Below are 26,476 nucleotides of genomic sequence, written 5' to 3'. Positions count from 1 at the left end.
TATAAGTTACTGTAGCAGATTTTATGTAACAAAGAATATGTCACAATAATAAATCATTTTTATTAAAAAAATAAATGAAAAGCATGATTCTATTTCCTTGGATGCAAAAATGAATGAAATAAACTTCACTTCCCATGATTCTTCGGTGACGTGTGAAAGGGAAGCTATGACGTTAAGGTGCTAGTTGGCTTTGATTAATTTTTGATTTCATCAAATGAGCATCTTCCATTTTTTTACTAGTAGAGCATTTCGGGAAGTCGGGAACTTTTTGTCGTCATACGTAAGTTGTTTAACTTGGACGACGCGTTGTTGAGAAGAAGAAGAGTCATTCAAAATGTGTTCGATTTTGTATTAGCAAAGCCAGCTAACTGTCCATGTTAGCTTGATAAATACCAAAAGGGAGCTACAGTATTTTATTTTCGCTTTCTATTTAATGTAAGTGTTTTGCTGTTGGGGCACGTTGAATTTTGCTATTAAAGTTAGTTGACACCAGTCGGGTTGCGCTAGGGTTTGTGTTGACCCTATTTTGTTTTTGTTTTTTATCTCAACTATGATTTTGAAATGTGAGTTTAGAGGCGTCATTTTCACACTGCACATCTTGTTCCGTCGTTAGTTACTGAGATAGAAGCTTTGTTCTACTATTCCTGATCCATTTCCTCGTGCACGTTGTGTGTCTCTCTTTAGTTTGACATTTGTCATCTTTAACACTGGTTTCCTGTCATTTTCCCCCGGCAGAATCATCTAGTCGTTGCAAGACTATAACAAGAAGGATGTTTTACCGGCCAGCAATTCATTAAGATCGACAAGAAAAACAATCAAATGAAAATTAATTGCAACTTTACTGACTGTAAGTAGACAACATTCGTTTTTATGGTGATGCCTAGTACTTACCCTTCAGGCAGTGTATGTAATTGCATAATAGTAGCTAAAAGGATTTAGCTGGACTTGCTGTTTTGTGACAACCAAGTGTGTGATTTGAGATTTTTATGAATGAATGTAAAGGTTTAGAGAATATTATTTGTGTAGTGATGTGTCATAATGGATCCCAATTGTTTTTTTATTTCAGCCGTCATGGAAGACAAGGCAAATGGTTCTCTTGACACCAAAAGGTACAGTCTCAGATTACAAAGAGTTAGATGGATGAGTAATGTAACCAAAAACTGTACTCAATAAAGAGTGCATTTTTACCGAAGATAATTACTTGTTTATAAGCATTAATTGGGGGAGAAATAAACTAGTCAAGTGCTGAATAACTTGTAAGTAATTTCCAAAAGTATTTAAAATAACATGAATGCCAAATAGACATTATTAAATAATGCTAATCAATTCACAACAGTATTACATTCAAACAACGTTTTTGATTATTTGTGATCATAATTGAATGGTTTTGAATTCACTTACATCAAGAGTTTAAAACAGAACCTTCCATTATGCAGTTCCCCCTGCACCTGCCTGCCAGAGTATTCTGTGGCTACTCCAGTTTCCTCTGACATCAGAAAAAAAAACTTTCATAAAACTAAAACACTTTGTCCATAGCTGGCGATTTGGAGTTCGAAAGGTTGTTTGTCTATGCCCGGTGATTGGCTGGAAACCAGATTAGGGTGTGCAAATGAAATGAGATTTCTTCTCAAGATACTGAAATTTATCAATACTGGTAAAAAAAAAACACACACAAAAAGTTGTTAAAATTCAATGGACTGTATATGGAGGAAGAAACCGCCCATTCTTATAGTGTCAATGGTACACTTGCACAAAATGGGGGCATTTCTAAATCATCAATATGACGCCATAAAACTAGCCTAAATTCAAGATGGAGTCATTTTGGGTGACCTTTTTTCTACAGATGTATTGAAAACTCTTCCAGTGACATTGGTCACTATAGTGGACTGTAGAGTATGTGACTTTTTAGTCATTAAAAAAAAAAAAAACTTAAAGCAACACTATGTAACTTTTCAACCATTATAAAATATTTTCATAACATATGATATATGATAATATGTCGACTGACAACTAGCTGAATGACACCTCTTTTATATCTTGAGGGGATCGTTATCGCTTTCCCCGAAACTAATTAATTTTGAGAAAGGTGGCTGCCACACGCACAAAAAAAAGCTACAAATTTGCTGACTGCTTTACGGCATACGTCACTTTCGCGCGGATTTTGCAACAATGGCAGAGCAACAAAAGAGACAAAAAGTTTTGTCTGAGGAGGAAAAAAAGAGAGGCTACTAGGATATACAGAATAAACATTAGCCCGGCTAACTCGCTGACGTGAGGCGCTGACGAGGTCGGGTGGGTTAGGGGGGTAAGCCCTCTCAGCCACACGGTTGTTAACCGTCATATGCTATTGTTTAGCCGCAACTGTATTCATTACCTTATTACGATTCATCCTTCACACACCCGCTGGAAGCAGAAATGTTGTTTAATCCATCTGCAGGCATCCGGGAGATTGGTTTTTGACCGATTGATGATTTTACGACACTGTGCAAGTGTGCACTGATCCTCATGGGAAACGCAGTCTTCCTTAAGGCAAAACACTACAGCGTTTGTCCACCGGCGTCGCTAAAATCAACCAAAACTGAAACGCTAACAAGTTTTGCTTTAAATAATAAATTCATAATTATTATTATATTTTTTTTAAATATTAATCACTGTTGTATTCTTATATTATTTGTTATACTTATAAATATCATATTTTTCTGACTGTAAGTCACAGTTTGTTTGTTTTTTTAATCGTTTGGCAGGGGGCACGACTCATACTCATGAGTGACTTATATGTAAAACTATTAAAGGGAACGCCAACTAAATTGACATGTTGGGTCTGTATTCTTTGTTTTAATGTTAGTAACTCATATATAATATACTACCTTTGAAAATAATTCGCAGTTTAATATGTCATTAAAAACCTTATTTTGATGTAAATCGCCATTGCTGTTTAGGTCGCAATGTGTTCTGGAGAAGCTGTGATAGCAATCCGCGACAATTGTGTTATGGGTTAGCCTCGCATTTTGACGGCGACAGCGAATCTGGAGAGCAGAGGTGCAAGCTTCTGATTGCGGGTTCCAAACAAGAATGATTTGATTATGCAGCCGTATAGGAGGATCTTTCGTGTCGTCATTGTTGACCTTTCTCGTGTTGCATCGTGGGAGCGTGTAGCAAGTACCATCGTATTGTACATTGAGTTTGATCGTTTTTCATAATTGGGAGAAGATTTACCGTGACAGAAGGTTAACTCTTGCTATGTGGGCAATTGTACAGTCCACTGCGGCCTGATACATTTTTTTTTTTCAAATTCCTACTGCAAGGGACCGCGAAATACGACATAAATAACTGTGGGCAATCACGCGATTAAACCCAGTGTTCTGTCAGATTGGCATATAGTGCTTTTCCACACATTAAATGTATTGGGGTTTTTTTCTTTCAAACCATTTGATGATTGTCATTGCATTCGGTAAACGTCATATTTAACATGAGGAAATAAATATTCCATAAATCAGCATTTTAATAGGGAAATAGTTGGTGTCCACACAACTTTATCAAATGCAATCCAGTAGAGGTGTGCGAAATTTCCGATTCTTAGATTATTCGCGATTCGGCAGTGGAAGATTCGAGAACGATTCACAAATACCCAAATTCCGATTATTGAATTATACCAGGTAAAGCGGAAGTAAAACACAGTCAGCGCAGTCTTTGGGACGTAATGAGGAGCGGACCGAGAGTAAATATAATGTTCAACTCATGCCGCTAGATAAAAAAAAAAACAATCATACCTGACTGCGGCTGACAGCCGCTACAAACAATGCCCAGTTGCTAATTGCTACAAACATACGGCTACAGTAGATATCACATATATATGTAGAACTAAATACAAAATGACAGACGACGTCGGTGTTAGAACATGTATTATTGAACAAAGATGCGACATGACAGACTTTCCGGCGTAAGTAAATAGCCGCCATCTTAAAGCAGTAGACCTCACTAGAAGGGTCTGTTGTAGCGAACCTAATTAACTTTTTGTTTAAAATACTCCTAAATCAGCAGAATCTTGTCTTTAATCTATCTTTAAGTGATGAAATAGTTTTAGAACTTTGACAAAAGTAGACAGAAGGGAAATTATGGAATAACAGGAGCAATTTTAACAACTGTAAAAGTTGATTCACAACTTTAAATTAATTGAATGTAGTTTAAAGGTGCTGATACAGAATGGGGACTGGAGTTTTTTAATTTACTGTTATTTTTGTATATTTGTTTACTGTTATATGTTAACTTGATACTGAAATAGTAGTTTGGTTTAGCCTGAGAGGATTTTTGAACAATTTTGGAACTAATGTACAAAACATTAAAAAAAAACAAAAAAAAAAAGGAGGGGGGTGCATCAATAATCGTTTTATAATCAAATCGGAGCCTCTGAATCGTAATCGTAATCGAATCGTTAGGTGCCCAAAGATTCCCAGCTCTACAATCCAGTGTACGTACCCCGCACGTGCTAAGCGCACAACTTTTTTATTATGAGTATTATTAATAGAGGTGCATGATAATTATCGGTCCGATAATAAGAATGATGACATCATCCCAAAAGATCCGATAACATTAATAGGCCCGATAATATATATTATTTATGGCACGGTGTCGGTGGATTGGGATGTGTGCATTTGTTTCCACTACTGTTTTGCCAGTGCGCAAACTTTTGTTACCATTCAAGAGGCCGTATTTTTCCATCACTGAGTGATAAACCTTACTGTAGCAATGAGCAAATGTTTGCATTTTAGTGTTATGTTTACAAGTTCTTGAGAGGCCTTTTGGTTATTGATAGGCTTGCTGTCCTATAATTGCCAGGTTGAGAAAGTCAAGCCAAGACCACAAAAGTACAGCTCCTGTTGCACCAAATGTTTTATCTGCTGACAAAGCAGAAACCGCCCATTCTTATAGCGTCAATAGTACACTGTTTGGTTTATGTTTGTTTTAGTTCAGTGCTCATTGTTCAGTGAAACACATCGTCAATGATATTGACTGATTGATTGTGATTGACTCATATTATATTTATTTGAAAAAATAAATATGGGCACTTTATTTGAAGTCAAAACTGTTCTTGTCTTTGATTTGTACAATATAATAATGTGCATGTCATCATGAAAATTCTGGTTAGGGTTATAAAATTATATACAGTATATCATCAGTTCTCGTATCAGTATTGGTCAAAAAATGGATATTGTGCACCCCTAATTATTAAGTGCTTTGAGCATCATTTAATGTGTGGAAAAGGGCTGTATATTAGCATAAGGGTATACTACCCTCAAAGAACACCGGATGCTCTGACGAAAGCCAGAATCTTGTAACGAAGAGTATAATCTCTCTGTAGCCCAGTGGAGAATGGCCAGCTTCCAGATCCAGCCAACTGGGCGGTTGCTGACGTCGTCAATTACTTTAAAGCTACAGGGTTTGAGGAGCAAGCCACAGCATTCCAAGATCAGGTTGGACATCCCGCCCACCCCCGTTTCAACTTGAAGACAACTACTGCTACTTGGGTGACAATGGCAGTAACATCTCTTCACTTCTCGACAGGAAATCGATGGCAAGTCACTGCTCCTGATGACACGTAATGACGTGCTAACGGGCCTGTCGATAAAGCTGGGCCCGGCTCTGAAGATCTACGAGTATCATGTGAAGCCACTGCAAACCCAGCACCTAAAGAGCGACGCTTGTTAGCACGTCATCAGGCTTTCGCTACTCTATGCCTCAGTGACAATCTACAACCCTCGACCAGCTGTCCGTTGGCAGAGACTCCTCTGACTGCATGGCACCTTAAAACAGGATGAGTTTGAACATGTTTTTGGAAGTGTGGACTCCAAACATTGGTGGCACATATGGGGTCTAATGAGCTGTTTACCTTTTTAGCTGTTCTTATTTCTGCTGCTTCAAATTTGTATTTTGTTTTGTATTTGTTGTCTTTTTATTTAAGACAGATCTTATTGAAGATGTTATTCCAGAAGTGTGATTTGTGTGTATGAATTGTGTTATATTTGTGTTTGTCTGTTCGTCATGAACCACTGATGGTTTTAAAAATTGTATTTGTACATAAGATTGCAGTATATATGATGGGACACTTTGAAATGGCAGAAAGTACTGATTCGGTGCTGTTGAATTTGAAAAAGTCATGTGTATGCTCGGCATTGCACAACTGAGTCCATGCATTGCTACTTGGCTGGAAAGTATTATGGGATTTTTAGATACCTCAAGCATAACTCAAAAGGTCTTGCTTGGTTCTTTGAAAATGAAATGTGTGTTTAATTATGATGTCTCTACTACCTGTGGTGCTTCAACTTGGTTGCAAAGACGACTAATCAGGTGTATGTCTGTGTGTGGTAATTGATCTTGTGCAACACTGGAGTTTTAATATTTTAAAAACTTGCAATAAATGGTGCTCTTTTTCTCACCAAAGAACAACACCTGTTTATTGGTTGTTGCTGCTAAAATTTATGTGCTGTATGGACATCAGCGATGTCATTATTCCATATTTCTGCTCGTTTTCACAGCTTTGCTTGCTTCCTGCGCACTGTTGCTGTGATGTTTCCTGAGGGGCTGTCAAGGGGAAGAAGAACCTGGGAAAAAACAAAATTGATTTGCTCAACAAATAATCTCACAATACAGTACGTAGATATATAATTTAATGTACTTCATCCTTGTTCTCAATGCCGATTTTTGTCATGTCGATGGTGCAGTAATGGATGTTGGGCATGATTATCTCGATTTCATCCACCTGTAAATCGGACATTGCACATTAAAAGTGTTAAAATGTCCTGTTAATCTGGCAGCATGATTATAAACAGGTGGTAATTCATCATTATAAATGTATTTTAATTCTAACTAACATTTAGAAAAGATGGTTTAAAATCTTTAATATACAGGTTGATTCAAAAAGATGTATCTAAATCACGCGATATGTCAAAAATGAAAAACAAAAAAAACTGGCAAATGTGTTGAACATTACTTCAAGTATTACTTCATGTATTTCAAGTGCCGATGATGGCCACCTTTGAGCACTTGATTTGAAAACTTGAAGTTACGTAATTTTCGGACTATAAGCCGCTACTTTTTTCCCTAATTTTGAATCCTGCGATTTATAGTCCAGTGTATTTTATTTGTTGTGGATATTGAACATGTGTCCAAGCTAGAGTTTTGTAACTTTTTTTATTTTATTTTATTTTTTAAATATTTATGATCTATTACATGATTATTTCGGCGCATTCTTTTTGAATCACTGTATAATATTTTGATTAAGTTTTAAAATCTTCCCTTACCTCAGGAGCCCTAATGAGGATTAAAACCTGTGTATCATGAAGGGTCTTCTGGACAGAGGGTGAGAAGTCTCCATGTTTAAATGGTCCCGCAAACTTCTCGATAATCGTATCTTTGATGCATTTCCTATCAGAAAAAAATGCCTATTTTAGTTTAACTATACTGCAGCATTTTAGTGACTACTGAATGCACAATTTGTAGCGTGGTATGGACTAATGGGAACAAATCATTACCATGCGGCATCAAAATTGACATCTTCAACTTTGTTGTAGCGCCATCTGGCATACACAGTGGTACAGAAACACCTGTCCGTGGCCTCTTGCAGCGTGGTGAAGCGGTCTTTGAGAAATCCAACAAAACCAGACTGAGTGGTTTTCAGCACCTTCATGTCCTTGAGTCCACCGCAGACCACAGGGATGCCTGAGTTAAGGATAATGAGACAGTGGGTATGCAGAGTAACAACCACAAAAATAGGAAATCCCCCCAAAATTTGATTGCACTACTGTTGAGATGTTGTTCCACATCACAGAAGCGACTGCTTTCAGGGCTGTAAATAAAGGCATGGGCATGTTCCTCCCCATTCTGAATTAAAACAAAATACAAGTGTATTAGTTGCACGTTCATGAGATGAAAACATCCAGGGTGTACCTCGCCCTTTGGCCAAAGTCCACCTGGATGGGATCCGGCTTGGTTGATATAAATAGTATACTCTGTAACAAGGGCATAGGTTTGGGCTCAACATTGGCAGGGACCATATAACAGCATAAATTGCATGTACGCTTTTTGCTGGGGACGGAACATTAATAAAACCAAACTGATTAGATGAACGAGGGTCAGGTGGGCTGCCTTTCTCGCTAATATGAACCTAGTTAATTGATGGGCTGAAATGATCAATCCAAAATAAATATCTATTGACTTATACTAACTTTTAATGTGTATTAGTTCAGGTGATAAATCGTTCCATTCAAACTTTGGTTTTCAAAAATGACTAAGGAAACATTTCGAAAACTTCCAGAATAAATGTCTGGATTTTATCAGCAAATTTAAATTGCAATATTTGACCATGAAATATATTAACATACACATTTTTTTTAATAATCCCAACAATCCAGAATGCAAAAAAAAAAAAACATTTGTCCAAAGACCACTCAACATTGACCGTCTAAATAAAGAAATTAAATATAACTGAAAAAACTTTGTCGGGGAATAACAACAACAAAAAAGAAGAAGAAGAAGCCTTTCTTCAGGTAAAACACTACTGTTTTTGTCCACAAGCACAGCCAGACTTTCAGTAGCAAAATTTGTCGTGTGTTCCCCACCTCCGCAATATTGACATCTTTTAACATGACTTACAGTGGTTGCTGCTACTGCTGGCTGGAAAAAAAAAACTTCTAAAATCACTCCTCTTCAAAGGAGGTGGAGAAGGCGGCATGTTGTCGACATGTTGTACAAGTCATCAGTCAATCAAATGTGCATTTGTGGAAAAAAATGCATTGGCACATTCAGCAAGTGAAAAGGGGTAAATGTAAGTCTGAACACTTCATAACATTTCACTTAATAATGGTAGGGCCCATTCTATCCTTATAACATATGGGAAGACAACCTAAATGACCTATAGAACTGAACTCATTGTATAATGCAAATAAGGTTAAAAGTTGGTGGGGACAATTTGAGCATCCTAAAAAGTTGGTAGAGTTATGTCCCTATCGTTCCTATGCAAACCTATGCCCTTATTCGGTAGCAATTTGGACCACCAGAGAGATTTGAATATTACAGCGCAATTCTGATAGCTATTTTGGGTAATACATATCACCTCTGTCTCAGTGGATTAGGGTTAGTATAAAAACTGTCTCAAGCACATCTAAACAAGGTTGAAATTTATGTAAATTTGCACATTAGATGGTCATTGTAACCTAACATTTTCGTTTTCATTTTTCAAGCTTTTCCAGCTTTAATTCTGCATAAATTTCTGTTAACGATTAAAGCTGTATGAATGTTTGAAACACTGTAATTATTTGGAAAACCATACTTCTTTAAGTGTAATATTTAGGTAAAATAACTTGTCTGTTGTCAATGTAAATACATTAATATAAACCTAAAATTTTTACTTATATTAAAAAAAATGTACAAAAAGCCATTACAAAATCCGTTGTCTAGATCTTCTCCAATTCATGAATTTACAGTCTGTTTTGGTTAATCCTGTACTAAACATACACGGTATTTTTAAAAGTCTCTATTCAAGAATCTCTTCAAAAACACAAACTGACTAATTTTAGGATACCTTTTTTTGTCTATTACCTTCTCCAACCTTTTCCATGGTGCCTCCTCCATGTAAACTTTAACGCTCACCACATGGTTGAAAGAGGTCAGGAAATGGTGACAAAGAGCCAAAGAAAAGTGCTCGATGGTCTTCACCTGAACACCAAAGACAATGTGAGGTAGGAGTTCACAAACTGAAATTTACAATTCCCCACTGAAAAACAATTTACTATTAAATGCTATGATGTCCTGTTTAACTCTCTCGAAATATTTTGTAGTACCATCCAGTATTATTACAGAAGGGTACCGGAAATAGTTTTTAAAATTACCCCGCCCCCCCCGCCCCCCCCCCCCCCAAAAAAAAAAACACTCCCCAACGCTGGTTTCATGTTTCAATCTGAAATTTGCATTTTATGCCCAATTTTGTAGACCTACAAAAAAAGTTAAGAAACTAAGCCCAAATGGCAGAAGGTCCACTATTTTTGGTTAACGTGGCCATTTTAGAGTCATTTTTGTATATTTCCAGGAATTCCTTATGGCGGAAATAAATTTTAAAAATGACTGTGTATTACACACTTGAGAATAATGGCAAAGAAGCCATTCTCGATATAGTGCACTTTCTAACTGGTTAGTTTGAGTGAGTGACAATAATCAATTTGTCTCCCTACAAAGTTTTAAAAGCCATAATGTATGTATTTTTTTTAGGGACTAATATGATTTCAACAAAATCAGCTCTACATATGTTTACTATGAATTATCGTTTGTTTTGAAGTGCAACATTAAACCTTCAGAGTTAAGGGGTTTCTAATATACTGAGTAATGAATAATACATCATTATTAAATATAAAATATAAATTAAAATTAATATAATAAGTCATAAAGTTTAAAAAAAAAAAAAAAAAAAAAAAAAATCAGTTTGATATGATCTAGGTGGAGAGGCTTTATTTGGATGCATTACGCCATAATTGTCTGTTGATCATTGTGGTGTTCGTACAACCTACCCCCTTGAGTTTTGCCAAGGCATACACGGTATTCTTGATGGTGTCGGTAGGGATGATGTCCGAGTTTTCTCCAGTGAGATAACCCTTGTGTGATTTAAGAGTGAGCTCCACGTCCGCTTTTATCTCCATGATGTCATGGTGGCCCGACTGTCTCCTGATGCACAACACCTTCACCGTGTTCTTGCCGTAGCCCGTCCGCACAAATTCAACATTCTGACACATGTGAATGAAATCTTACATGCAAATGATCAATCTTTTTCCTCCTGGTACGCACACATACTCACTCACTTACTCACTCACAGATAATGTAATAGAATTGAAATATGTCTTTGCTTATTCTCATTTTAAAGGTAGAACTTTTGATGCATCTTGAACTGGCTCTCAGTAGCCTAATGCTAATGCCAAATCACGACACCAGGTAGTATACCTACAAAGGCAGGCATCATACACCATAATGTGAAGAATCTCTTAAAATACCAATGCTGGGCTGAAAGTTGGCTGTTCTTGTGGGATAGTTGTGATCCTGTTTACCTGAGCAGAAGTAGTCGCCATTTCTTTCTTCTCCTTTGCTGATGCTCCACCAATGTTTTGCTTGCAGCAGTATAAGGTGGTTTGACAGGTAAAGGAGGTTTTACAGAGAGGGAGGTTCTCCCATTGCCCTTGGCCATTGGAGAGTTTCTTAATCAAATGAAGTTGTCATTCAAATATTACTTGAATGCACTGTCTTGTGTATTTATTTATTTATTTATTTTTGCCGATTTTGGGCTGATTTTGCAAACACCTGTGTGCCAGTGCAAAATCGACAAATACTTAGTTAGACAATGTGTGCGTGTGTGGGGTATTTTGACTGGCACATCATTGGTTCTTCTGCTGCTAAAACAACAATGATGGAAGTGGCAGGGTTGATCCCAGGACTAGGAAAGCTCAGTGAAAGAACAACTAACATAAATTTTGCCCTGAAAGGGGCACATCGCAATAAGCCGCAACCACCAACTTTAAATGTATTCCTTCACATGTGAACCACATTGAACTATAAGCCACAAGTATTTACATAGTGTTGTGGGATATTTACACCCAAAGACATCAAGCTCATTAGCCTCTAAAAATTCATAAATGAGCCACACTGAACTGTAAGCCGCAGGGCTCAAAGCAGGGGAAAATAGCTGTTTATAGTTTGAAAATTATGGTATTGAAAGCCACCATGTTTCTCCACACAAATTCACTGTTGCCCACAAAGATGGTCGTTTAACCTTCAAACCTGAGGTTTTGTCTCGCACTGTCTGCTTATTCTCTACTCAAGAGCTCGACAAAAACAATGCTGCAAAGAATCCTCTCCTCAGAACAGCTTTCCTTTGAAACTTTGGAAGAAATAATTAGCACAGAACACGAATTTTAAATGTAATTTGCATCTGTAGCGCTGCAATGCATGGTAGGAGGCATGTTGGACGACAACATTGTTGACAGCAAGTGGCATCAGAGGTTGATTGTCTCCCTCAAGGGAGCAGCGAGGGCCAAATGAAGCTTCTTGAAGAAATGAAGCTTTGTAGCCAATTGGTTCAAAGCTTCATGGGGTTCATTTGATCAAATACCGTTTTCGTGTCAAATTTGGTGGGTTGCGGCTTTTAGTCAAGTGGGGCTTATGCTCCGAAAATTACGGTAACACTTTTAACCCTTTATAGGATAAGTAACTATTTTTAGTAATAAAAAACCCTAAATATTAGCAGTTATTACTATATTCTTTTGCAAATTATTAATTGTTATTGTTTTTTTATTTAATATTTGTTATAATTATAAATAAGTCAAAATTAATTAGACATCTAGCGCTGTCAAGGACAGCCAATGAGTTCATTTTTTATCTTTGTTTTTATATTCATTTTTATTTTTCATGTATTTATTTCCATTTTTTCCCCTTTAAATCTTATTTCTTATTTTGTATTCATAGTCGGTTTTATTTTCACTTTTATTTATTTATTTATTTATTTATATTTATTTTGGCAGCTTTGGTCTTCCACAGGTATAAAGACTTGTAAACAACAGTCAGCCAAACCCCTATCATGGGAGTGTATCACATCACTTCCTTTTTTTTTTTTTTTTTTTTTTTTGCATTTGTAGCTGTGCAGTGACCACTTACAAATTATTTACTCATCAGTCATTGGTTAAGAGGAGTTAAGCTAATTTTTTACTCACTTAGCTATAGATATCAAAAAGGTCAGAATGGGCACAGCAAGTATTTTTGTGCTTTTGACCCTCACAGTTTCTGATGCTGCTATTTCCTGTCAGAATGAAGATGGCCAGCCTGTCGACTGGTGAGGTGATTTACTTTGTCATCAACCAGGAGTTTACTTTTTGGGAGATTTGGTCTGTCATGTGTTGCAGGTTCATCATCTACAAGCTGCCAAAATACAAGATCGGTGAGGTGGGTAGTGGGGTGGATTACATGTACCTGGACCCCTCCATAGGAACCTGGCAATTTAGTAAATTCATGGTTAACACCAGTCAAGGAGCAATTGGAAACACCCTCAATCAGCTATACGACAAAGCCATTTATAAGGTGAGCATCTTCTTTATTCCCTCATGCTCCTGCATAATACACTGAGGAAGCATTCAGAGTTTAGAGGAAATTATATTTCTTTCTAACAGGGAACTGTATAGCTTCTGCTATAAAGAGCTATAAACAACACTTCCTGATTTCATTACACAAAGTGATGACAAGCAAAGTCATTTTGAAAGCAAATGCTAAGCTAAGCAGAATTATGAACTTGATACTTTGACACCTAAAATGTGCTCTATTTTCCTCAGCCTAGTAACTCTGTTTATGTCCTCTACAATGATTCACCACCACTCCTCAAATACATCAAAGGATATGGACACACAAAAGGTACTGTAGTCTAATCGTTATTAGAGGGGAAAATCTTGAGTTAGTGCTCCTAAATAGTTGGTAAATGTAAATGCTCAAAGAGGAGATTTAAATTTTGCCACATCTCAACGACACAGACTTTTCACAGTAACTACCCAGATAGCAAAATATAACTGGATCGGACATGGGCCAAATGTACTGCAAATTTCGGCCCAATTTCGTAAAACGGATCCGCCCCAGTGTCTTTTTGAACAATGGCCCAAACCCTGTAAGGAATCACTTGCCAGATCAGCAACCAGTTTTGGGCCAGAACTGGTTCAAAGTAGCAGACATAAATGTATGGCCCGGATATCGCACACGTTACCCAATCTGGGCCAGATTTGTATCGAAACCGTTTTCAGTATTAAATTTGGAGTCCATTTAGTTCAATATATAATACTGTAATGTGTTTATATTGCAAATTAAATTTGAATATTAAAAGCAATAATGACATTTCTTTTTCATGCCATTTACTGTATTAATGTTAACATATTATTGCAACATACAACAACATAACAATATAACATTGTTTTTTCACAAAATATTTTAATTGGAACAAACAACTCAACATTAAAGATGATCCATTTTTAGACTGTAAATAACATTTTGTATTTGTTAAAGTTCTGGGGTAACGCGGGACCTAATTTACTGATGATGAGAGGGAGCGTTAGGGCCCAAGTACACCAGATGCATGATCGTTGCGGTTCCGGTCCGACTCCGGTAAAAAATAGCGCCGGAGCCAATCCGTTCCCATTATATCCTATAGAGGCAGTCGGACATCCGGGCATTTAATGACGTCACCAGCCACAACAAAGCGTCGCCATATTGACAATGGGGTAAAAGACGAGTCACTTAATAATAGAAACGCATTGAGCTTTCGTCTTATTTGCTGTCTTTTTTCCGTCGGAATGGCTAAAAGTTGCTGTGTTGCGGGTTGTCACACAAGGAAGAGTTCGGAGCCGCATTTGAAGTTCTTCATTCTTCCACGTGAGAAAAAAAAGGAGAAATAAATGGCTGAGCGCAATTAATCGAGGAACAGTAAAAGAATACGGTTCCGTGGACTATTTTCGCCTGTGGGAACCTAAATCCAAGCACATTTACGTTTGCAGCCGACATTTTATTACTGGTGCGTTGAATCGATTATTTTTTGCCCCAATTAGCTGCTACGATTCAATAGACTAGGCAGTGGTTATTTTTACCTTAATCGGCAACTCGCAAAGCGTTTTTTTTCTTTTGCCGTGAACTGCTCTGATTAGTCAATCGGTATATTATTGGCCTGGTGGGAATTGTTTTTTTGTTTTTTTTGCCGTGACGTGTTGACGGCAGAAATAATCACTTCGTTTTTGGAGTCAGTTTGACACCAGTGCAGTACAGGATCTAGGGGGGAAAACACACAAATGAGCTCAGTATCAGGATTATAAGATTCTTTGTTAGCTGAAAGTCACATACCTATTTGTGAGTTGTTGATCTGGCAATGATGTGAGGCCAAGGACCGGTTTAAGTAAACTGCTGACGATGTTCAGCGGCACCTGGTCCCAGGCTCACCCATCTGTGCAATCAAGGCGACAATTAAGGCAAAACTGTCTTAGTGATGATCCGGGCCGTATCTGGCGCAGTGACGTTAAGCGGGAGTTTGAGCACGTCCTGTCTGCAAGGTCCACCCCGGAACAGTGCGTAACCTATCATTTGGACTGTCATAGTGCTGATCTGGGTCGCATCTGGCGCACTGACGTTAAGCGGGTGTGTTTGCTATGCGGATCTGGCGAGCTGAGGCCAGATCTGGCACACAGTCACCTGCTATTGGGGTAAGAGCCTTTTGGAGGTGGCTCATAATGTGTTCCTGTTATGACAATAAGATCTGAATCAGGTGAATGGTGCAAAGTTGAAACAATTTGTAAACCTCATAAAACCACCGAAATGCAAAAACTGCTTTTGGTACAGATATAAATATAACACAATATAAAACCCAACAGTTTTTACACACACAGTGCTTAACACGTCCGCCTCACAGTTCTGAGATCAAGGGTTCAATCCCGGGCTCCGGCCTTCCTGTATGGAGTTTGCATGTTCTCCCAGTCCCCGTGCCTGTGTGGGTTTTATCCGGGTAGTCTGGTTTCCCCCCATATCCCAAAAACATACATGGTAGGCTGATCAAACACTCTAAAGTGTTGAGTGTGTGCGCGAACGGTTGTTAGTCTCCTTGTGCCCTGCGATTGGTTGGCAACCGATTCAAGGTGTACCCCGCCTACTGACCATAGTTAGCTGGGATTGGCTCCAGCGCCACATGACCCTCGTGAGGGTAAGCGGCTCGGAAAATGAATGAATGTATGAAAGGTTTCACACATGCATTAGGCTACTACATTACACTGGAACAAGGCATAAATGAGAAACTGATTTCCATTCAAAATTGTATTTTTTTACTGATTTACAAAATTCTATTTAAATTTTATTTCCCCTTATTTCCTCAAATCTAAAATAAAACCTCAATTTTAACTATTCAAGAACATACAGTGCCTTGCAAAAGTATTCGGCCCCCTTGAACCTTGCAACCTTTCGCCACATTTCAGGCTTCAAACATAAAGATATAAAATTTTAATTTTTTGTCAAGAATCAACAACAAGTGGGACACAATCGTGAAGTGGAACAAAATTTATTGGATCATTTAAACTTTAACAAATAAAAAACTGAAAAGTGGGGCGTGCAATATTATTCGGCCCCCTTGCGTTAATACTTTGTAGCGCCACCTTTTGCTCCAATTACAGCTGCAAGTCTCTTGGGGTATGTTTCTATCAGTTTTGCACATCGAGAGACTGACATTCTTGCCCATTCTTCCTTGCAAAACAGCTCGAGCTCAGTGAGGTTGGATGGAGAGTGTTTGTGAACAGCAGTCTTCAGCTCTTTCCACAGATTCTCGATTGGATTCAGGTCTGGACTTTGACTTGGCCATTCTAACACCTGGATACGTTTATTTTTGAACCATTCCATTGTAGATTTGGCTTTATGTTTTGGATCATTGTCCTGTTGGAAGATAAATCTCCGTCCCAGTCTCAGGTCTTGTACAGATACCAACAGGTTTTCTTCCAGAATGTTCCTGTATTTGACTGCATCCATCTTCCCGTCAATTTGAACCATCTTCCCTGTCCCTGCTGAAGAAAAGCAGGCCCAAACCATGATGCTGCCACCACCATGTTTGACAGTGTGGATGGTGTGTTCAGGGTGATGAGCTGTGTTGCTTTTACGCCAAACATATCGTTTTGCATTGTGGCCAAAAAGTTCAATTTTGGTTTCATCTGACCAGAGCACCTTCTTCCACATGTTTGGTGAGTCTCCCAGGTGGCTTGTGGCAAACTTTAAACGAGACTTTTTATGGATATCTTTGAGAAATGGCTTTCTTCTTGCCACTCTTCCATAAAGGCCAGATTTGTGCAGTGTACGACTGATTGTTGTCCTATGGACAGACTCTCCCACCTCAGCTGTAGATCTCTGCAGTTCATCCAGAGTGATCATGGGCCTCTTGGCTGCATCTCTGATCAGTTTTCTCCTTGTTTGAGAAGAAAGTTTGGAAGGACGGCCGGGTCTTGGTAGATTTGCAGTGGTCTGATGCTCCTTCCATTTCAATATGATGGCTTGCACAGTGCTCCTTGAGATGTTTAAAGCTTGGGAAATCTTTTTGTATCCAAATTCGGCTTTAAACTTCTCCACAACAGTATCTCGGACCTGCCTGGTGTGTTCCTTGGTTTTCATAATGCTCTCTGCACTTTAAACAGAACCCTGAGACTATCACAGAGCAGGTGCATTTATACGGAGACTTGATTACACACAGGTGGATTCTATTTATCATCATCGGTCATTTAGGACAACATTGGATCATTCAGAGATCCTCACTGAACTTCTGGAGTGAGTTTGCTGCACTGAAAGTAAAGGGGCCGAATAATATTGCACGCCCCACTTTTCAGTTTTTTATTTGTTAAAAAAGTTTAAATTATCCAATAAATGTTGTTCCACTTCACGATTGTGTCCCACTTGTTGTTGATTCTTGACAAAAAAAAATACATTTCATATCTTTATGTTTGAAGCCTGAAATGTGGCGAAAGGTTGCAAGATTCAAGGGGGCCAAATACTTTTGCAAGGCACTGTAAGATCTACTTTAAAATTGAAGATAATGAAATGATTTACTTTTTTTTAATAATAAAGATATAAGTAAGATACACAAACGAAAAATAAGTACAAATAACTTACCTTATGCACAGTGAAATATATATATATATATATGTATTTTGAAGACAAAGCAAACATTGACTTTTTTTTAATTATAAGGAAATAAATAAGTAGCCTTACATAAATGAACAAAAATAAGTTCAAAGTGCACATTAACATGGAAGATGTTCTGAACCTGATTATGAGCAGATTTTATTTTCTGAAACGCAATTTTTCCTTTTGCTCTTGTGAACAGTTACATGGTCATTAAATATAAGGGAACCAAAATTATGAGAATTTTATTGATGTCCCAAACTGTGTGGACCTTACTGTATGACAACTAGACAGATGCAAAAACTGGGAATGACTGTCTGAAATGTGCTGAAAAAAATATATAAGTAAAACTGTACGTATACAGTATTTTTTTTTTAAATTGAAATTCATATTGCCTCTGACAATTCACTCAACACGGTATTAATACAATCACCAAGTCTATCAGACAAAACACTAAATACAGAGTCTTTTTAGAGGCAGACAAACCAAGGTAAATGGCATACTCTATATTACCCTTTAGTAAGTGTGATCTGTGCCAACTGTACTATACATTCTGAGTTTGTTTTCTGGTTCCAACAGGAGTGCTCCTATTTGACCATTTGCAAGGATTCTGGCTTTCCCATAGCATTCCCCATTTTCCCTCATTCCCAGAGATGGGTTATCTGTACCCATCCTCTGGCAAAGTCAATGGCCAGACTGCTTATTGTGTGAGCCTCCCCTATGACCAATTCCATCGTATCAGTGAGTGAACCCTTTCCAAACAGAAGGTTATCACTTTTACATAATGCTGAAAACACGGAATACACACCCATGCGTACACACTGACTCAGTTGTGTGCAAATACATAGCATCACAGTTTCCCATTAGTGTATTCCTCTTACTATGTCTATTTTACGATATTATTTGTAATGCAACTACTATAGGTTGCTGCTACTTCTTTTTCGAAGAATTAACACTACAAAATAATGGGTCTATTTCTGGATTCTCATGAGAATTAGGGGGCTGCGTCTATATAAGAAATGTTTACATTCATATCTATAGAAATTCCAGGATTTACGCATTTATTTACAAGAATTTTCAACTTAAAAAGCTCTTTATTTTGTGGCGGCCGCTACGTTGGATTTTCTATCTAAACCTGTAAACGTTCAAAGATGTCCACATTTTTCATTTTCTACTGATACATTTACTTTTATTCCCTCTTAATTTACATACTTGTATTACTAACGGCACATCCATTCCTACAATGACTACTTTATCCCACTACTATGACTACAACTCCAATTACTATTTCATGCATGTGACTAACTTTGCAATTTGTTATTTTACCACTGTTACTTTGACTATTACTGTGACTTCTAACTTCATTGCAAACTAACAAAACTATAACTATGATACTATTCTTGCTACCTCAGTACTGTTATTACAATTGGAATTGTTGTTAACCCATAATTATTGCTGCTGCCACAATGATTACTTGTACTGTACTCATCCACTTTAATATTGATAAACTTGTAGATAGTACGCTATTACAAATAAACATTTAGGATGTAAAGTACAACATTCTTAAGTATTTTTTTGTTTCATTACACACAAACATTGTTTGGTCCCATAGTCTTATCTTTTTATATAACATATTCTAAATTTCCATCGTATGTATTTTCTAATGCTGGTTATCTCTTTTTCCCCATATGTCAGCACAGCATCTTGTATATCTTTTTCCACGGTTCTACAATTGTTCAGTGCCCTCTCCATTTGCTACCAAACTGCCTCAGCTGGCCCAGTTATGTGCTGGCGAGAGGCCAGAAGCACCTCTGGATAAAGGAAGGGACCAACTCTTCTCCCTGAAGGGAGAGATGTTATTCACTTTTGCCAAATCTGAACGTTTTGTGGATGGTAAGGTATATTTGATTTTTCACACTAAACTAAAATCAAGCAACTGTAGCTGCAAGTCATATGTTTTTTGTGTTCACTGAATATCTACTCACGTAGTCAAAGTTGTCCAGTCGCTATGTAATGACAGAAAACATACAATGATCACTAAAATGATCTGAAAGGCAAACTGATAATGATTCTGAACTCTAAAAATGCACTTCCCAGGGTCTGAAAGTATGGTTGATGTTGCATGTCGCGGGTGTTCCAACAGAGTAAAGATAATTCAAAGCTAATAAAATATGGGAATCAGCTAAGGACAATACAGACTATTTTGATGTGTAGGTTACTAGTAAATATTCAAACGTACAGATGGGGAAAAAGCTGAAACATTGTCATGGGAAGACCCCCTTCAAACCTCAGAATGTGGAGATCTCAAAATAACCCCAGTTAGGGTTACAAAAATCACTTTGATAGTGATTATTTCAAAAGCTTTGAAAAAAGTCTACCATCGTTTCTTTACCAAGGCTATTTTCCTTTGTTTTTCAAAAGGTGTTCTAGAGCAGTTTTGTTTACAATATTTTTCATAACATTTTTAGGCTTTTTTACTAGGTTTGCACAATTTGCATTAAAGGAGCTCAGAATGTCATTTCTCAAGCTATTTTAGTTTAGTTCTTTGTCAGGGATCTCGGGTGGTTGACCCAAATGCAGGCAAACGAAGGCGAGGCAAACTGGCGTGGTGTAAAAATGTTTTAATTGAAGCTGACAAAAAACAAAGTGAAAACAAAAGACAAAAAACACCAAGGCTAACAAATAATGTATTAAAACAACTTACGATGAGAATCAAAGAGGGCACAGGTATGCACAGGGCTCAGACACTGACATTGACAAAACAGACGATGTCGCAACAAAGACTGAATAAAAACAGGGTGTTTAAATACACAGACAAGGGGTAACAAAACAATGAGGCACAGGTGCGTGATATGAGAGGAAGCAGATTGGTAGATACACAAGGAGCAGGCCACAACAGGTCAAAAACAATGAGCAATCACAAGGACAAAACACACTAGGGCACAAACTAACTGAAACCATGACCGTCCTTTTTGCTTGGTTTGTGCAGCACTTCGATTCTTATAAATATGTGGTTGACGGGATCCAATTTGAATATTTCCTGTTGAAATTTAAACTCTGCTCTGATTGGCCATCAGTGGAGTGGGTGTGTCAGTAGCAAAATTGTGAGTGTGGCCATCTTTGGTTGTCGGAATGATGGCCGGCGCACGAATTGCTGTTTCAGTTACATCATGCTTACTCTGAAAATAAAATATTCAATCACGTAGAGTTGACATACTCACACGACCATCATCATGGAACAGTCGTCCAAACATAGGCATCGCAACCATAGAACATTTAAAAATAAATAAATAAATAATGAACTGGTCATGCACCACAAGTATTGTAGTAACCCATAACAAATATACAGTGGGGCAAATAAGTATTTAGTCAACCACTAATTGTGCAAGTTCTCCCACTTGAAATTATTAGGGAGGCCTGTAATTGTCAACATGGTTAAACCTCAACCATGAGAGACAGAATGTGGGGAAAAAAACAGAAAATCACATTGTTTGATTTTAAAAGAATTTATTTGCAAATCATGGTGGAAAATAAGTATTTGGTCAATACCAAAAGTTCATCTCAATACTTTGTTATATACCCTTTGTTGGCAATAACGGAGGCCAAACATTTTCTGTAACGCTTCACAAGCTTCACAAAGCACTGTTGCTGGTATTTTGGCCCATTCCTCCATGCGGATCTCCTCTAGAGCAATGATGTTTTGGGGCTGTCGTTGGGCAACACGGACCCTCAACTCCCTCCACAGATTTTTTATGGGGTTGAGATCCGGAGACTGGCTAGGCCACTCCAGGACCTTGAAATGCTTCTTACGTAGCCACTCCTTTGTTGCCCTGGCTGTGTGTTTGGGATCATTGTCATGCTGAAAGACCCAGCCATGTCCCATCTTCAATGCCCTTGCTGATGGAAAGAGATTTTCACTCAAAATCTCTCGATACATAGCCTCATTCATTCTTTCCTTTATACAGATCAGTCGTCCTGGTCCCTTTGCAGAAAAACAGCCCCAAAGCATGATGTTCCCACCCCCATGCTTCACAGTGGGTATGGTGTGGTTTGGATGCAATTCGGTATTCTTTCTCCTCCAAACACGAAAACCTGTGTTTCTACCAAAAAGTTCTATTTTGGTTTCATCTGACCATAACACATTCTCCCAGTCCTCTTCTGGATCATCCAAATGCTCTCTAGCGAACCGCAGACAGGCCTGGACGTGTACTATCTTCAGCAGGGGGACACGTCTGGCAGTGCAGGATTTGAGTCCCTGGCGGCACATTGTGTTACTGATAGTAACCTTTGTTACTGTGATCCCAGCTCCCTGTAGGTCATTCACTAGGTCCCCCTGTGTGGTTCTGGGATTTTTGCTCCCCGTTCTTGTTATCGTTTTGACGCCACGGGGTGAGGAGGGAGTTGAAAGTCCGTGTTGCCCAACGACAGCCCCAAAACATCACTGCTCTAGAAGAGATCTGCATGGAGGAATGGGCCAATATACCAGCAACACTGTGTTAAAAGCTTGTGAAGAGTTACAGAAAACGTTTGGCCTCCGTTATTGCCAACAAAGGGTACATAATTAAGTATTAAGATGACCTTTTGGTATAGACCAAATACTTATTTTCCACCATGATTTGCAAATAAATTCTTTAAAAATCAAACAATGTGATTTTCTGTTTTTTTTTCCCACATTCTGTCTCTCATGGTTGAAGTTTGCCCATGTTGACAATTACAGGCCTCTCTAATATTTTCAAGTGGGAGAACTTGCACAATTAGTGGTTGACTAAATACTTGTTTGCCCCACTGTGTATGATAAATACTGCTTTGTTTACATACTGAATGCTTGATAGGGCTTAGTTTAGAAACAGGAAGTGGCAGACTTGAGCTTGCCTACTTTGTAAGTACTCACGATATTAGTAGAAGAGAGCGGGTACTAGCATATTAAAACACAGTGTGACATCTCAATGTGGCCAATTTAAAATCCTGTTTGAAGAGTGATTTCACCTCAAAATTGATTGCAATTGAAGAAGGACAAAGTTGATTCTTTTTTAACAGGTTTTTTAATTCTCTTAAATGAATCGGAGATTACGACACACAACACAGCAGCAAAACAAAAGCACTAAACAACTAAGCTAGATACATTTAGTCATGCGTGAACAATTAAAAGCAGGCCGGCCTGGACCTCGGCTCTCGGGCATCATATCTTTGAGAAAATTCGGTCCTGACGTTCCTTAACCATACGCCATTTATTACTTCTATGCCGCTTCCAGTCCATGAATTAAACCTGTAAGGGCATCTGTGTGGCTCACACCAAAATTGAAATTCCCTGCACAGCTGCACCATGGCCACAGTAACTTGTCACCAATGATGGCCATGCTACAGGAAAGAAGCTGATAACTCTCATTCATATCTTATCCAAATATATCAACCAAGGAAAATGAGCAAATATGTGGAATAATATGTGAACAAATAAACATACTGTTAGGGTAATCTCATCCCTAACAAATATACTGTTAGGGTAATCTCATCCAACATTGGGAAGAAAGACAGGCAAGGAGGCAGGTTTGGTCTTTTTGGAGAGAAGCTGGCAGCAGATGCTCAGCTCAAAATGCCAAGCTTTGCTCAGCTTTCTTTGAACATTGCCACTCGATAAGGGGCAGGACCAAATGAATATAAAATACATTCACTTCTGATTGGGCAGGTCTATAGAATACTCACTCATACAGTTGTATGAAAAAGTATCTGAACCTTTTGGAATTTCTCACATTTCTGCATAAAATCACCATCAAATGAGGATCTGAGCTTTGTCAAAATCACACAGATGAAAGAACAGTTTCTGCTTTAACTAAAACCACACAAAAATTTATAGGTTTTCATATTTTAATGAGGATAGCATGCAAACAATGACAGAAATGGGAAAATAAGTAAGTGAGCCCTCTGCCTAAAGAGACTTAAACAGCAATTGAAACCCATTTTTTACCAAACAATTTTAAATCAGGTGTGTGCCCAATCACTGATGAGTGGTTTAAAGCTGCCCTGCCCACTATAAAACACACACCGTGTAAGAATTGTCTTGATGAGAAGCATTGTCTGATGTGCACCATGGCTGGGTCAAAAGAGCTGTGTGAAGACCTGTGATCAAGTATTGTTGATCTGTATAAAGCTGGGAATGGATACAAAACCATCTCTAAAAGTCTAGATGTTCATCAATCGACAGTCAGAGAAGTTGTCTACAAATGAAGAGAGTTTGGCACTGTTGCTTCTCTCCCAAGGAGTGGCCGTCCACCAAAGATAACGCCAATAGTTCAGCGCAGAATACTCATAGAAGTAAAAAATAAAATAAAATAAAATAAAATAGAATAAAGAACCCTACAATGTTTGCTAAATATTTACAGAAATCACTGGCACAGTCCAATATATCTGTGTACACATCAACTATACAGTATGTAAAACTTTAGCCAAGAATGGTGTTCATAGGAGGACTCCACGGAGGAAGCCACTGCGGTCTAAAAAAAACATAGTTGCTCGTTTTATGTTCACAAAAAGGCACTTGGACACTCCAGAGATGTTTTGGCAAAATATTTTGTGCACTGATGAAACCAAAGTTGAATTGTTTCAGAGTGACATACAACGTCATGTGTGGAGGAAAAATGGAACAGCTCACCAACAGCTACAGCTCATCCCACTGTGAATCATGGTGGAGGGAGCATCATGATTTGGGGCTGTTTTGCTACCCCAGGGCCTGGACAACTTGCAATCATTAATGGAAGAATGAATTCAAAAGTTTATCAGAATGTTTTGCAGGAAAGCCTGAGGCCATCTGTCAGACCAAGGGTTTCCAAACCGGTCCTCGAGGGCCGCTGTGGGTCCTGGTTTTTGTTCATACCGATCAAGCACAGACCTTTTAACCAATGTGGTTTGTACTAAAACAAGCAGCACCTGACTGCAATCAACTGATTACACTCATAAAACACCAGATTGGTGAAAAGGTGTGTTCTTGTTTTGTTGGAGTGAAATCCTGCACCCACTGCGGCCCTATGTGGAATAGTTTGGAGACCACTGTGTCAGGCAGTTGAAGCTAAAAAGAGGATGGATGGTACAACAAGACAATTCAGAAGAACAAAATACACGTCTTGGAGTGGCCAAGTCAAAGTCCAGACTTGAACCCCATTGAGATGCTGTGACATGACCTAAAGACAGTGATTCATGCCAGACATCTCAGGAATCTGACTAAACTGCAGCAGTTTTATACAGAAAAATGGGCCAAAATTAGTCCTTATCGATGTGCCAGACTGATCTGACGCTACAGGAAGCGTCTGGTTGAAGATACTGCTGCCAAAGGGGGGATCACAAAATATTAAATGTGATGGTTCACTTTCTTATTTTTACCCCTTCTGTCATTGTTTGCATACTATCCTCATTGAAATATGAATGTTTGAACACTCTTCATTGAATTATGTATTGCCATACAGTTCATTATTTTAACCACAAGTGATTAATTTCTGACTTGCCTCCATCCAGACATCTACACTGGCTGGGTGGCTCAGGTCCTGAATGTGGACTTGATGGCTGAGACCTGGCAGAGACAAGGACACGAACTGCCTTCCAATTGCTCCCTGCCCAATCATGTCATGAACATCAAGAGGATTCATCTTCCTGAATCAGACGCATTCAATTCTAAGTACGATCACGCCAAATGGTGCACATCGTGGGAGTTTCAGAATAAAGTGACCTGCTTAGGGGACCTGAACAGGGAGGTATCCCAAATGTGGCGCGGTGGCGGGCTTTTGTGCTCACACAACCCTTTGATTTACAAGGCTTTCAGACAGTCAGTGGACTGGTACATTGGATGCTAAAAGAAAGACTGTTTTTGTATTGTTACTACAAAGGGATGGGCATTTGACTCCATTTCATTGTTCACCTATAGGAATTATCAATTCAACAAGGAATCAGTTAATTAAATCATCACTTTTCTACTGTTAATTTGTTCAGTTAATTGATAGTTTCCAAAATGATTTTTATGGGATGAATACAATTCACAAAATGTTGTGAACATTATTATTCCATTATGTGTTTGTTAGCCTCCCTGTTTTATTTTGGCCAGAAGCACCTCTGCTTTTGCGGTCACTTTATTTTTACCTCATTTGCCATGTTTTTGGCAATTTGGAATTTTAACAAAGAACTCTCCAGTCAAAAACCAAAGTCCTATGTGTCATTTACAGCTCCAAATTAAATATACAATCATTGAAAGAGATTTACCAGTGCCTTGTCGTTAAGAAAGTGTGAACATAGTAATATTGCTTGGCTATTAAATCTTTCTACGGAATAAATAAAACACATGACTTGTTGATTTAATTAGTAATTACTAGCAAGGAAAGAAGCAACAGTGTTGCGTCTGACCCTGGGGCAGTTCCAGAAAAGTCATACTGTCCCACAAACAGTGCAACAAGCCACTCAACTCAATTAAATTTGCTGCCAAACTGTTATTTAAATACTTTTTGTCAACCAGAAATGATCACATGTGTTTCAAAGGCTGGCTGAAGATAGACTTAGAAATTGACAATAAGGAATACCAGGTTGTGTGGTAAAAAATGACAGAAGAACAGTGCAACTTGGCATTTTGGTTTTGGACCGTGGACATTTGTAGACACCTTTAAACCACCATATCACCTGCGCGACGAGTACAATGCATAGAACAGTATTCAGATGATCACTTCTGACACAATATCAGTCAGTACTGGTCACAAAATGGTATTGTAGCCAGGCTTAAGAGAACATTTCGAGACAAGGG

The 26,476-nt window shown here is 38.3% G+C and overlaps 3 protein-coding genes across 9 annotated transcripts; 2 read left to right on the top strand and 1 right to left on the bottom strand.

Annotated features, from left to right (window-relative positions):
- The first annotated feature begins 119 nt into the window (after nucleotides 1-119).
- Nucleotides 120-6,522, top strand: samd13 (sterile alpha motif domain containing 13). 4 transcript variants are annotated; one of them, XM_057841011.1, is made up of 5 exons: nucleotides 120-280; nucleotides 736-847; nucleotides 1,067-1,109; nucleotides 5,360-5,471; nucleotides 5,563-6,522. In XM_057841011.1, the coding sequence occupies exons 2-5, from the start codon at nucleotides 820-822 to the stop codon at nucleotides 5,704-5,706; spliced, it is 327 nt and encodes a 108-aa protein (XP_057696994.1). In that variant the 5' UTR covers nucleotides 120-280; nucleotides 736-819; the 3' UTR covers nucleotides 5,707-6,522. The 4 variants fall into 4 exon arrangements, with proteins under 4 accessions (XP_057696994.1, XP_057696996.1, XP_057696995.1 ...); XM_057841013.1 differs by having other exon boundaries at nucleotides 137-177; XM_057841012.1 differs by lacking the exon at nucleotides 120-280 and adding an exon at nucleotides 287-435.
- Nucleotides 757-26,476, top strand: dnase2b (deoxyribonuclease II beta). 4 transcript variants are annotated; one of them, XM_057841009.1, is made up of 9 exons: nucleotides 757-847; nucleotides 1,067-1,109; nucleotides 6,534-6,647; nucleotides 12,811-12,862; nucleotides 12,933-13,107; nucleotides 13,356-13,434; nucleotides 18,283-18,444; nucleotides 19,399-19,596; nucleotides 25,207-26,476. In XM_057841009.1, the coding sequence occupies exons 5-9, from the start codon at nucleotides 12,994-12,996 to the stop codon at nucleotides 25,539-25,541; spliced, it is 888 nt and encodes a 295-aa protein (XP_057696992.1). In that variant the 5' UTR covers nucleotides 757-847; nucleotides 1,067-1,109; nucleotides 6,534-6,647; nucleotides 12,811-12,862; nucleotides 12,933-12,993; the 3' UTR covers nucleotides 25,542-26,476. The 4 variants fall into 4 exon arrangements, with proteins under 4 accessions (XP_057696992.1, XP_057696990.1, XP_057696989.1 ...); XM_057841007.1 differs by lacking the exons at nucleotides 757-847; nucleotides 1,067-1,109; nucleotides 6,534-6,647 and having other exon boundaries at nucleotides 12,699-12,862; XM_057841006.1 differs by lacking the exons at nucleotides 757-847; nucleotides 1,067-1,109; nucleotides 6,534-6,647 and having other exon boundaries at nucleotides 12,711-13,107.
- uox (urate oxidase) lies at nucleotides 6,444-11,127 on the bottom strand. The gene is made up of 8 exons (XM_057841010.1): nucleotides 11,088-11,127; nucleotides 10,557-10,769; nucleotides 9,595-9,711; nucleotides 7,800-7,878; nucleotides 7,530-7,716; nucleotides 7,299-7,422; nucleotides 6,674-6,757; nucleotides 6,444-6,599 (listed from the first exon to the last, which is right to left on the bottom strand). The coding sequence occupies exons 1-8, from the start codon at nucleotides 11,106-11,108 to the stop codon at nucleotides 6,528-6,530; spliced, it is 897 nt and encodes a 298-aa protein (XP_057696993.1). The 5' UTR covers nucleotides 11,109-11,127; the 3' UTR covers nucleotides 6,444-6,527.

This window comes from Corythoichthys intestinalis, chromosome 7 (genome assembly GCF_030265065.1).
Source record: "Corythoichthys intestinalis isolate RoL2023-P3 chromosome 7, ASM3026506v1, whole genome shotgun sequence".
NCBI classification, from domain to species: domain Eukaryota; kingdom Metazoa; phylum Chordata; class Actinopteri; order Syngnathiformes; family Syngnathidae; genus Corythoichthys; species Corythoichthys intestinalis.
The sequence above is the reverse complement of the archived record's forward strand: the minus strand, read 5'-3'. Positions and strand labels throughout refer to the sequence as shown.